The 12,975-nt window shown below is 32.8% G+C and overlaps 1 protein-coding gene across 7 annotated transcripts in view; it reads left to right on the top strand.

The window, feature by feature from the left end:
• The window catches only part of RPS6KA6 (ribosomal protein S6 kinase A6), a 125,339-nt gene that overhangs the window by 46,921 nt on the left and 65,443 nt on the right, over positions 1-12,975 (top strand). For all 7 annotated transcript variants that reach the window (XM_053662437.1, XM_053662433.1, XM_053662436.1 and 4 more), the window contains 3 exons: positions 243-322; positions 9,836-9,942; positions 10,226-10,263. In XM_053662437.1, coding sequence (XP_053518412.1) covers positions 243-322; positions 9,836-9,942; positions 10,226-10,263 — 225 coding nt within the window. The remainder of the gene's footprint in view (positions 1-242; positions 323-9,835; positions 9,943-10,225; positions 10,264-12,975) is intronic.

Consider the following 12,975-nt stretch of genomic DNA (forward strand, 5'->3'; position numbering starts at 1 on the left):
TAGAAGTTTCTGTGTAAAGCCACACCCAAAGTTGATTATGTTCTGGGAAGGGTTTTATAGCTATTTTAACAGCAGATTTAATTTTGACAGAATGTTATACAATAATAGACCGTATGAGTAAATGCTTAATTGCCATATTGTGTTTAGTGATAAAATTCTAAACATATATGCTAATTTAAAAGTATACTAAGATTTTTAAGACTTTAAGATTGTCCTGTTACTACATTCTATTTTCTGATTAGCCTTTCAGACTGAAGGGAAGCTGTATTTAATATTGGATTTTCTCAGGGGAGGTGATGTCTTCACAAGATTATCCAAAGAGGTATTTGTTAATCTTTATTGTATTGTCTTAAAGCTAAAAAAAATCATTTTTGTTTTTCCCTATAGAAAGTTTAAATTATAATTATTCTGTTTGTTTCATTGCATAGTTTTTAGTGCATATGCCAATTAATGGCATTTTCTGTGCCCGCTATTTAGATCATCTCAGGGTGCTACTCATTATTCTCTTAGGCTCAAGATCAATTAAATAACTGGATGAAACATAAGGGCAAGCCTAGATCTTTGGCTACACAAGCTACCAAAATGCCTCTGGGAGTAGTATTTAAATTATTTATGTTTAAAACAGTTTTATGGTGGTATAATTGATACACAATAAACTGTGTGTATTAAAGCACACACTTTCATAAATGTTCACCTTTGTATATACCTATGAAACCATCGTCACAATAAAAATAATTAGCTTATCCATCATCCCAACAGTTTTCTTGTGCCTCATGATAAAGCTTTTCTGTTTGGTTTATATTTTCTAGGACATTATATAAATGGAATCCGATAGTATGTATTTTTGTCTGACTTATTTCACTCAGCATAATTATTTTGGGATTCATCTATGTTGTTACATGTACCAATAGTTTATTTATTTTTTATCCCTTAGTAATATTCCACTGTATGAATACATCACAACTTGTTTATTCATTCACTTGTTAAGCAATATTTGACTTGTTTGCAGTTTTTGGATATTACTAATAAAGCTGCTACAAATAGTCACATATAAATGATTGTATGGACCTATGTTTTCATTTTTATGGTTGAATATCTAGAGTATAATGACTAGGTTATATATATATTTTTAATTTTTTTATTATTCAAGTACAGTTGTCTCCATTTTCCCACCAACACTCTTCCTAGCCCCACCCACCCCTACCTTTCACCCTTAATTCTATTCCCCTTTTGGCTTTGTCCATGGGGTCCTTTATACATGTTCCTTGATGACCCTTCCCCTTATATTTATATATAAATAAATTTATAAATATATGTATGTATATAAATATATTTTCAAAGTTTACATTAGGTTTTATTCTTGGTGTTATACATTCTGTGGGTTTGGAAGGATATTTAATGACATGTATCTATCATTATAGTATATAGAGTAGTTTCACTGTCCTAAATATCCTTCACATTCTACTTATTCATCCTTCTTTCTCCCCAATTGTGAGTGGGTTATATGGTAGATGTATGTTTTAACTTATTTTAAAGACACTGATAAACTGATTTCCAAAGTGGTTATATAATTTTTACATTCCCACCAGCAGCCTTATGAGTCTCAGTTCCTCCACATCTTTGCTGGCATTTGGTGTGGTCAGTCTTGTTTTAATTATGGTCATCTCATAAGTATGTGCCAGTACCTTGTGGCTTTGAATTTTATTACCCTAAAGATGAATGATGTTGAGCATCTCTCTGTGCCCTTATTTGACATCTGTGTATCCTCTTTGATAAAAAGTTTGTTTAAAGTCTTTGCCCCATTTTTTATTGGATTGTTTCTTACTAAGTTTTGAGAGGCTTCATATATTTTGGGTGGTAACTCCATATGTTGTTTGCCAGTATTTTCCTCTGGTCCATGGTTTGTCTTTTTATACTCTTTAACAGTGTCTTTCTAAAAGCAGTTCTTAATTTTGATGAAGTCTGATTTATGTATTTTTTTAAATTTAATACAAATATACATGTAGGAAAACGTGAATGTCCTCCTTAGCCCCTAATTCACTTTCATGCCCACTTCATGGGCTTTTCTTGCTTCACAGTTTGTTGTTGTTGTTGTTGATGACAGTGTTACAGATGTCCCCCGTTTTTGTCCCCTTTGCCCACTTTCATTCAGCACCCACTCCTCTCCTCTGGCCTTCACCACACTATTGTCTGTGTTCAAGGGCTATGAATATATATATTTTTAATGAATTATGTTTTGATGTCCTGTTTAAAGAATAGTTGCTTAATACCACATCACAAAGATTTTGTCCTCTTTTATAGTTTTAGGTTTTACATTTCAGTTTATATATCATTTGAATTCATTTTTGTATTGGTAATATGTATGTGTTGTAGCTGAAGTGCTTTTTTATACAAGGTAGAACAAAAGTAGGTTTACAGTTGCATGTGTGGAAAATAACAATAATAAGTAAATAATAATACAAGAATAAACTCTGTTTTGCATACTTACAACTGTGAACTTACTTTTGCCCACCATGTATATAGATATTCATTGTTCTACCATCATCTTTGGAAAAAAACTGTGCTTTCTTCAGTGAATTACCTTGCATTTTCATTGAAAATCAATTAACTAAAATATGGAGGTATACGAAGTCTGTCCAGAGATACCCAGCTGTGTACTATGAAAAATAGAGACATTTATTAAAGAAGACACAAGATACCAGAAACATTGTACAAAGGACAATGACACCTCACCCCCTTCAAAGTAGTAGCCCTGGGACCTCACACAATTCTCCCAATTGCCATCAGCTGCCCTGTTGTATTTTCCTGAATCTCATCAATGGTCTGAAATCGCTTCCCTTTCAAAGGTGATTTTAATTTGGGGAAAACCCAGAAGTTATAGGGGCCCAATCTGGGCTGAAGGTGGGCTAAGTCACCTGGGTGATTAGATGTTTCCCCCAAAAAACTCTACATGACACATGATGCATGAGCGGGCACATTGTTGTGATGAAGCTGCCAATCACTAGTTGCCCATAGCTGTGGCCTTTTGAATCATCTCAATAATTTCTGTAGAGGAATGCTCAAGCTTAACACAAATTTGATGCAGATTCATTGCTCCACTTGCTCAGTCATTTTGAATGTCAAAGCCACAGTACACATGCTCACTCAACAGTGTCTACCACCCCCACTGACTGGTACAGTGAAGTCACCATTGATCATGTATGAACATTCTAGTCTACTCTCTTTGCTGCCAGGTTACATTGATGTCACACAAATCATTCTCATTATATTAACAATGGACTTTCTTTGGACAGACCTCATATTTCTAGACACTTTACCTATTCATCTTTCTTTATACCAATTACACATTTTTAATTAAATTTGTTGGTGTGATATGGGTTAATAAATTTATGTACGTTTCAGGTATATAGTTCTGTAATATATCATCTGAGCATTGTAGTGGCTGTTCACTACCCCAAATCAGGTCTCCGTCCATCACCATTTATCCCCTCTTTATCATCTTCAACCTTCTTCTATCCCCTTTCTGTCTGGTAATTACCTTGCTGTTGTCTGCGTTTATGAGTTTTGTTTTGTTTTTTTGCTTAATCCCCTCACTTTTTTCACAAAGCCCCCCAACCTCTCTCCCCTCTAATACCTATCAGTCTGTTCTCTATCTCTGAGTCTGTTTCTATTTTGTTAGTTTATTTTGTTTATTAGAGTCCACATATAAATGAAATCATCTGGTACTTGCCTTTTTCTGACTGGCTCATTTCACTTAGCTTAAAGCTCTTTAGGTCCATCCATGCTGGACCTAAAATTTCCTTCTTTTTTATGGTCAAGTAGTACTCCATTTTGTAAATGTACTACAGTTGTTTTATCCACTCATCTACTGATGGACACTTGGGCTGCTTTCAAATCTTGGCTATTTTAAATTACACTGCACTGAACATAGGCATGCATGTATTCTTTCAAATTAATATTTCAGGTTTCTTCAGATATATTCACAGAAGTAGAATCTCTGGGATGTAAGGCAGTTCAGTTTTTAATTTTTTTGAGATAACTCCATACTGGTTTTTGCAGTGGCTGTACTAGTCTGCATTCACACCAACAGTGCATTAGGGTTCCCTTTTCTCCACATCCTTTCTAGCACTTGTTTATTTACTGATGGTGGCCATTCTGACAGGTGTGAGATGATATCTCACTGTGGTTTTAATATACATTTCTCTGATGATTAGTGATGTTGAACATTGTTTTATATGTCTATTGGCCATCTGTGTGTCCTCTTTGGAAAAGTGTCTATTCAGGTCCTTTGTAGATATTTTAATTGGATTGTTTGTTTTCTTGGTGTTGAGTTGTATAAGTTTTTAAATATATTTTGGAAATTAATTTCTTATCAGGTGTATCATTGGCAAATATGTTCTCCCATTGAGTGGGTTTTCTTTTAGTTTTGTTAGTGGTTTCCTTTGCTGTGCAAAAACTTTTTGGTTTGATGTAGTCCTATTTCTGTATTTTTTCTTTTGTTTCCACTGACTGAGAAAATCATAACAAATATATCTTCCAGAAATGTCTGAGATTTTGCTACCTTCTTTCTTCTAGGGCTTATATGGTTTTCAGTCTAACATTTCAGTCTTCAATCTACTTTGAGTTTATACTGTGTATGGTGTAAGAAGGTGGTCTCGTTTCAATTTTTTTGCAAGAATCTGTCCAATTTCCCCAACCCCATTTATTGAGTAGACTGTCCTTACCCCATTGTATGTTTCTGCTTCTTTTCTAAAATATTAGTTGACCATAAAGGTGTGGGTTTATTTCTGGTGTCTCTATTCTGTTCCTTTGATCTAGATCTCTGTTTTTATGCCAGTACCGTGCTGTTTTGATTACTGGAGCCTCACAATGTAGTTTAATAGCAGGTAGCATGATTTTTCCAACTTTGTTTTTCTTTCTCAAGATTGCTGTGGATATTCAGGCTCTTTTTGTGGTTCCATATCAAGTTTTGGAAGATTTTATCTAGTTATGTGGAATAAACCATTAGTATCTTGATAAGAATTATGTTGAATCTCTCAGTTGCTTTCAGTTCTATGGACATTCTTATGCATATTATTGCTTTCCATAAATGCAGTATATGCTTCCACTTATTTGTATCTACTTCAGTATCTTTCTTCAGTGTCTTACAATTTTGGGAATATGGGTATTTTACATCCTTGTTTAAATCATTTCCTAGGTATTTTATTTTTTGATGCAGTTATAATGGGATTGTTTTCTTAATTTTTCTTTCTGACAGTTCATTATTGGTGAATAAAAAAAACCCAACTGATTTCTGGATACTTATTTTATATCCTGCTACTTAATAGAATTCATTTATCAGGTCTAGTAGTTCCTTGGGGAGATTTTTAGAGTCCGCTGAGCACAATGTCATGTCACATGCAGATTATGTATCACCCCTCCCTGCACTGCTGCTTGAAACAGTCTTTCTCAGTAGTGAGCTAGGACAGGTGTAGGGCTTATCTCATTTGTTTCCCACCTGTTAGTATTCACTGTCCTTTTGTTGCCTGATGTTTAATGTCTTGAGAAGTGTCATTTCACATATTTTGTCTTGTTCTTTACTGGTTTCAGGTGGGAAAGTAAATCCTGTCCTTGTCTACTTCATTTTGTTTTAAAGTGGTAGTCTGAGGGTAGCACTTTAATTGGGTGAATGTGGTTCAACATCTCACTTGCAGAATTAAACTGTTGAGTGTGGGAGAGCTACTGTTCATTCCCAGAACTTTGGAACTTGCTGTTTTAAAAGATGTGTGCTTCTGGGATCCTACCCAGTGTTAAGTGGCTAAGATCTCTGGTTTATATATGTCTCCCTCTAGAGCAGACCATGCCGTGCATGCACATAGACTGTGATCTTGGTATATTGTTTAATATAGAACAGAATTTAGTTTGTGGTAGTGTCTGTCTAGGGCCCCCTTCCAAGGAGGGTCTTTAAAGGACCTTGTTAAAAGCTGGTCCCAAGACATAGAGGGACAAACAGTTGTAACAAAGCTCCAGTATTCATGAACTCTTTAGTTAGAGTGTAGAACTATCAATAATGTGTTTGAGAATCCTTGTAGTCATTTCTAATTTTCTTTTAAACTCTTCAGACCTCCATTCTCGATGTGGGACTATCTAAACCCATACTAGCACAGAGATGCAGTCAGTAAGTTTTGATTCCTAAGTCTGGAATATTAGGTAAGAGCAAGCATTTTAAATGCATTTCCCAAAAGACAATAAATTAGTATATTCATTGAACAGGCTTTGAAAAATGATTTAATGGTTACCTCTATAGACAGCTTATTAATAAGTTGTTTATTGGTTATAGTTCACTTGTGTGTTCAGAAAACTGTTGTATCATCCAAAATGAGGACTTATTATTTATGCCTTAGAACGAGACTTTAAAAAATTACATGTTTTACATGTTAAAGAATTTTATAATGTGCCTCATGTGTATTTTAGAGTAAATAGTATCTCCTTAAATTTCTCTTGTCCAAAATACACATGTACACAAATGCACAAAAGTCTTAGGTTATGCCCTACTTTGCGAATATAAAGAAAACGTATTGGGATAAGTGATTGATAATGGTAATGTTGCCAGTACTTTAGTTTATAGGCTTAAGAAATTCCAAACAAATTCCCAATAGGAATTTTTATTTGTTTGAAATTGACAGAATGATTTTGCCAGCTTTTCTGGAGAAGTAAACAAATGAAAAGAAATAAAACATTTTAAAAATAAAGAATACTCTTTTCTTGCTCTGCCTTTTGTTTTACACTTTATAAAGCTGCTGTTATAAGTAAATCATAGTATCAGCAGAAGAGTAGACACATACTATATAGCCCAGGTATATTCTGGTATATATGACTTACCATATATTATTAAGCTAGAAGAGAATCAGAAGTTAAATGGAAAAGAGATTGATTGTTCAGTAAACATGTATATGAGAAATCAGATATTACAGAAATATTTTATTTATTTATTTTTACTTTATTTTTGTTGACATTATTACACACACACACAAAATTTTTAATAGTCATCTGTACCCAAAGATAAAATTGACTTTTGTTAAAATGCTAAATCTGGGGAAATAATTATCCTAAAAGAAAATGTAGCTGAATGTGTAGTAGACCATTGAATGGAGGTCTCTTTAATCATTAAAGTGATTAAGGAAATTACAGAGAAATGATATATAACTGACTATATAAAGTTGTGAATTATTGAACATCAAAAACCATCACAAATTTGGGGAAAATACAACTAATATATAATGGAGAACTGACATTTTTAGTATTTAAAAGCCTTGCACTAATTGGAAAAACATTTAATTCAATACTGGAAGATATGCAAAAACATTACTAATAATTGTTAGTAATGTTAGAAAGTGAATCATTAAAACAATAATCCACTAATGTGAAGAAAATATGTAGCCTAACAAAAATGTAAATTAAAACAATTGATGTCATTTTTAAAATCACATTTGAAAAGATTTTAAAAAGGGCAATCTTCAGTGCTATTATGGATGTGGTAAGAAAAATGCTTTTATAAACTGCTAATGGGAGTGGGAATTATTGTAACCTTTTTGGAAAATAATTTTGTTCTATTTATCAAGAATCTTGAACAATTTAGTCTCCTTGACCCAGTATTTCTTGTTTTATTTCTATGGAACCCATATTGGAGACATAATCATAAATATAAATGCATATTGAATAATTGAATGCATAAATGCATATCAAAATATATATGCATATTGAATAATTATTTAAAATAATGAAAAACTGGATATAACCTAAATTTAGGTAAATTATGGTAAATCAGTATGTTGATATTATAACACTATTGAAACTTCTTTACAAGTTTTAAAGATATGGGACAATGCTTATGATAAAATAAGTAGGGGCAAAGGAGTACTAAAAACCATTGGTGTGTGTATGTATATGTGTATATGTACACACACATTTATATATCCATATATATGTACATATATTGTTCAATCTCAAATGTGTTAAAACATATATACTCATACACACATTTATACATACCTACATACTTACATACATGATTTGAGGATTAGACAGCAAAAGAATAGCAATGCTTATCCCAGGGTACTAGGGTTTTAGGTTAATTTCATTTGCAGGGTCATTTATGATAGAATGATTAGTGAATAGGAAAACAGTAATGGTAGTGAACCTAAAACTTAAGGAAAAGTTGTGACATAACATATGGTAGAAGCTGCTTATGGGGACGAGTAGTTCTTAGGGTGGAGTATTCCTGAGTTCAAATCCTGGGCCTGCTCTTTTATTCTGGGCAAATCAGTTTCATCACTGAATGTAAAGTGATGTTGATACGTACCTCATAGCATTGTTTGGAGGACTGTAATAACCTAATAAATGTAAAGTGACTGGCACATAACTTCTACTTAGTAAGTTTCTTATATACATGCACCATGAGGCTTTCCACAGAGACACCTTTATGACAAGATAATATGCTTGCCATAAACTGTAACCTAGGCATAGTTTCTTTAATTTAGAGTTTGAAGATTTTTTGCTTAGGTTTTTCTTATGTGTTAGGTTTCAATGAACATTTTATTAGCCTTCCTCAGAAGTTAAATAAGTAACAAGTATTTTAATAAAATACCAAGCGAAAATGATGTTCTCATCCTTTTAGCATTATATTAAATTAACTTTCTTGAAACTTAAATAATGAACAGTCATTTTCTATAAATCATTTTTAAAAGTAGATGGAGTATCTAAATTTATATTTCACTGCTCCTTCTCTGGAAATTTACTAGTAACCTAAATCTGCAATGTGTGATTCAGTGGCCATCACTCTAAATGGGCAAGCCAGTTATAAAATCTATATATTTCATTCAAGTTTTACCCTTTCCTAATAATCTGCAAATTTCTTTAATGAAAACAACCGATTTCTAGATAAGTTATTTGTTTTGCAATTAGAAGCCCTTGATAAATTTAAAAATTACATCTGCTGGTTGAGTAGTGCCAAATTTTGTGTGTACATTTACACCTATGAAAGAATATAGACATAAATCTGTAATAATACCTCATGGGTGCACATGTAGCATTTTATAATGTATGAAGTTTTTTTCCCCACATAAACTACTTTTACACAACAACCTTCTTAGATAGATACAGCAGACATTACTCTTGTTTATCAGCTTTAGAAACTGAAGGCCAGTGGTCATGTCAAACATTTATTAATTCTGATTCCAAGTCTAGTTGCTCTTTTCACTTCATCATAACAGCTGTATTCCCAGGCACAAAAGACTGAGGAATACATTACCTTTAAACTCATCTAATTTACTAGCAGAAGAGTCCTGGAGCTACCCCTGAGGTCAGAGATTTGCTTTATGACTATGTTTAATATGAGTTACTAATTGAATGTCTTGTGTTGGTATAGTAGAAACTTTGATTTAATAGAGTTGCTCAGAGAAATTTCTGAGAAGTAATAGACAGTGAAAGAAAAAATTGTAGAAATAGCAGAATTGCCAGTGCTAAACCAAAATATCCTATATACTTCAAAGATCTTGCTGGTATCACTGTACTGTAGTAGAGTACTAAAATTAATCATTGTATTACAACACTATGCCATTAAAAGAAAGAGTAAATCCTGTACAGTGTTTTCAGTGTAAGAGGATAGACGAACTACATAATATGTTTTAGGAAGTTTAACATTAAAATAGTTAATATTGAGAAGGATTTTTAAAGGGGTTAGTTTCATCTATCTACTCATATTTTCTTTTTTGTTAGATTTGTCTGTTGGTTTGTAAATTTTTAAAAATTCAACATTGAAAAAACAATCAAATGGTAAATTATTATTTTATTTTAGGTTCTGTTCACAGAGGAAGATGTGAAATTCTACCTTGCAGAACTAGCCCTTGCTTTGGATCATCTGCACCGATTAGGAATTGTGTATAGAGACCTGAAGCCCGAAAAGTATGGTTATATTCTCTTATATATCCCTCTTACCAGTTTTATATAAAAACTTTTTTCTCCATTAAGTGTTTTATTTTAAAGATTATATGAAAATATATATGAATTTTACAGTTATATGAAACTCATAAAATTAATCTTCACAAGATACTCATTGTTTTTAAATTTATCATTTTTTAGTATTTCAAGTAAATACTGACCTATTTTAACCTTGTGATGGTTTTTATGTAATATTTGATATAAACTATTTTATTCCATCTTGTTGAATATGAATTTTGATTTACAGCATTCTGCTTGATGAAATAGGACATATCAAGTTAACAGGTATGCAAATTTTCTTATTCTACTAAAAGTTTGTTTTATAATTTTTATTAATTATATATTTATCTAAGCCTGTTTTCTTTTTTCCTCTTTTTTTGATTTAATTTGCATTTTGTTCATCTCTTTTGTGAACTAAATTTCATTTAAAAGGTAGATACGATAGCTTTCAATATGTCCTAATTATAATACCAAAAACTGTACAATAAAGTTGCTATCCTAATTCAGAAATGACATTTGGCTTTCTAAGAAAAAACACAACATCTTATTTTTTAGTCTAGACTGAAATATTATCATTAGTACTTATCACATTTGAAATACAGTAAAGTGTAGACTGTTGAACCAAGTGTTTACAATCAAAGGTTCATTTTCTTCATTTGCAAAATCATGTTTTATTTTACTTTATTTTTAATATTGAGGGTTTATATACTATGATAGTTCTCAAAGGCCTCTTAGGCATAAACTGTCCTCACTGTATCATTTTTTAAAACTTTATTTTGAAATAATTATAGATTTACAGTAAATTACAAAAATAGTATTGAGAGTTCCTGTGTATCTACCACCCAGCTTCCTCCAGTGGTGACATCTTACAAAACTACACTGCATTAACCCAGGAAATTGGTTCAAATAATTGGACTATATAGTTTACTTGAATTTTACTAGTTTTTGCATACATTTGTTTTTTGTTTGTCTCTGTGTATAATTCTGTGACACTTCATCATATATATATAGATGTGAATACTACCAACGCAGTTAATAAGCAAAACTGTCCTGCAAGCACAAAAGAACTCTCTTGTGCTGTACATTCATTGTCACTCACTCCCTACCTTTTTCCTCACTCCTGGCAACCTCTTATTGGTTCTATATCTCTAATTTTGTTATTTTGAGAGTATTATATACATAGAATCATACAGTAGTCACACATCTGGGCATTTGCCCTAGAGAAACAAAACCTATGTGCACACAAAAACCTGTACCTAAATTTTCATAGCAGCTCTATTTGTAATAGCCAAAGACTGGAAATGCCCTAAATGTCCTTTAAAGAGTGAATGAATGAACAAACCATGATACATCCATGTAATAGAATACCACTACCCATTTATAAAAAGGAAAGGATTCTTGATATGTACAGCAAGTTGGATGGACTCAGGGCATTTTGCTGACTGAGCCAATGTCAAAAGATTACTTCTGTTTTTGCCCTGGCTGGTGTAGCTCAGTGGATTGAGCACAGGCCTGTGAAGCAAAAGGTTGCCGGTTCGATTCCCAGTCAGGGCACATGCCTGGCCTGTGGGCCAGGTCCCTAGTTGGGGGCATGTGAAGGGCAACCATACATTGATGTTTCTCTTCCTCTCTTTCTCCTTCCCTTCCCCTCTCTCTAAAAATAAATAAATAAGTTTTATAAAAAAAAGATTACTTCTGTTTTAAATAGATAGCAAATTATATATTTAATTAACAGACTATTAAAGCAGATAAAATTAAAACGTGGTTTTATAGAGAATTATGGACTAGTTCACTTCAAAGGCAAGTTGCTTTAAAATTCCTAAGGATACTGCTTCACTATAAAGTATGAAGCTGTTAACTTGAAAAGTCAAGCAAATCTGATAGAGTTCAACTAAAGTTTAGTGAATCTTACTGATTCATAGCCTTGTTCCCTTATTCATATATAAAGGAAGCAAAATAGATTTGAAAGGATTGAAGGGAAAAGAAAAAAATATGAAAACATTAGAGCTTTGACATTTTTACTCAATATATAATTTTTATTTTATAGCAATCGAACTTTAGTTGCAAAGCTAATTAGAATTTAATGCTTTTCTTTTTTTTTAAATTAACTCATACCTGTTTGTCAGGTATGAGGAAGGAAGGTGCAAACAGAGTAGAATAACTCATATACCTGTGTCTCTTCTACAGTAAGGTTAACTGTTTTATAGCTTTTAGACTTAAACTAGATGAGGAGGAAAGAGTAGTTAGAATCAGTGTTAATTTATAAGCAAGGGATACAAGGCTTGTAACAGGAAGAAAATATATATATATATTTCTTGAAATTTATCTTGTGATATATATGTTTTTATTGAATGTATTGTGGTAACACTGGTTGAGAAAACTATACAGGTTTCAAGTATGCAAATCAGCAAAACATCATCTGCACACTGCATCGTGTGCTCATTCCCAAAAGCAAAGTCTCTTTCTGTCCCCATTTCCTCCTCATTTGCCCACCTCCACCGACCCCCACCCCCACTTTCACCCTGGCTATGACCACACTTGTGTGTGTGTACATTGCACCATTCCTTCACCCTTTTCACCCAGTTTCCCAGTCCCCATCCCCTCTGACAGCTGTCAGTCTGTTTCATGTGTCCATGCCTCTGTTTCTGTTTTGTTCATCAGTTCATTTGGCTCATTAGATTCCACATGAGTAAAATCATATGGTATTTGTCTTTCTCTGACTAGCTTATTTCATTTAGCTTAATAATCTCATCTATCCATGCTGTCAGAAAAGGTAAGATTTCATTCTTTTTTATATCCAAGTAGTATTCCATTGTGTGAATGCATCCCAGCTTTCTTATCTACTCGTCTACTTATGGGCACTGGACTGTTTCTAGATCTTATCTATGATAAATAACACTGCAATGAACTGGGGGTGGGTGCATCTATTCTTTCAAGTTAGTGTTTGGGCTTTATTTGGATATATTCCCAGAAGTGGAATCGCTGGGTCAAAAGGTG

This window comes from Artibeus jamaicensis, unplaced genomic scaffold (genome assembly GCF_021234435.1).
Source record: "Artibeus jamaicensis isolate MK-2021 breed Jamaican fruit bat unplaced genomic scaffold, CSHL_Jam_final contig_241, whole genome shotgun sequence".
Classification (NCBI taxonomy): domain Eukaryota; kingdom Metazoa; phylum Chordata; class Mammalia; order Chiroptera; family Phyllostomidae; genus Artibeus; species Artibeus jamaicensis.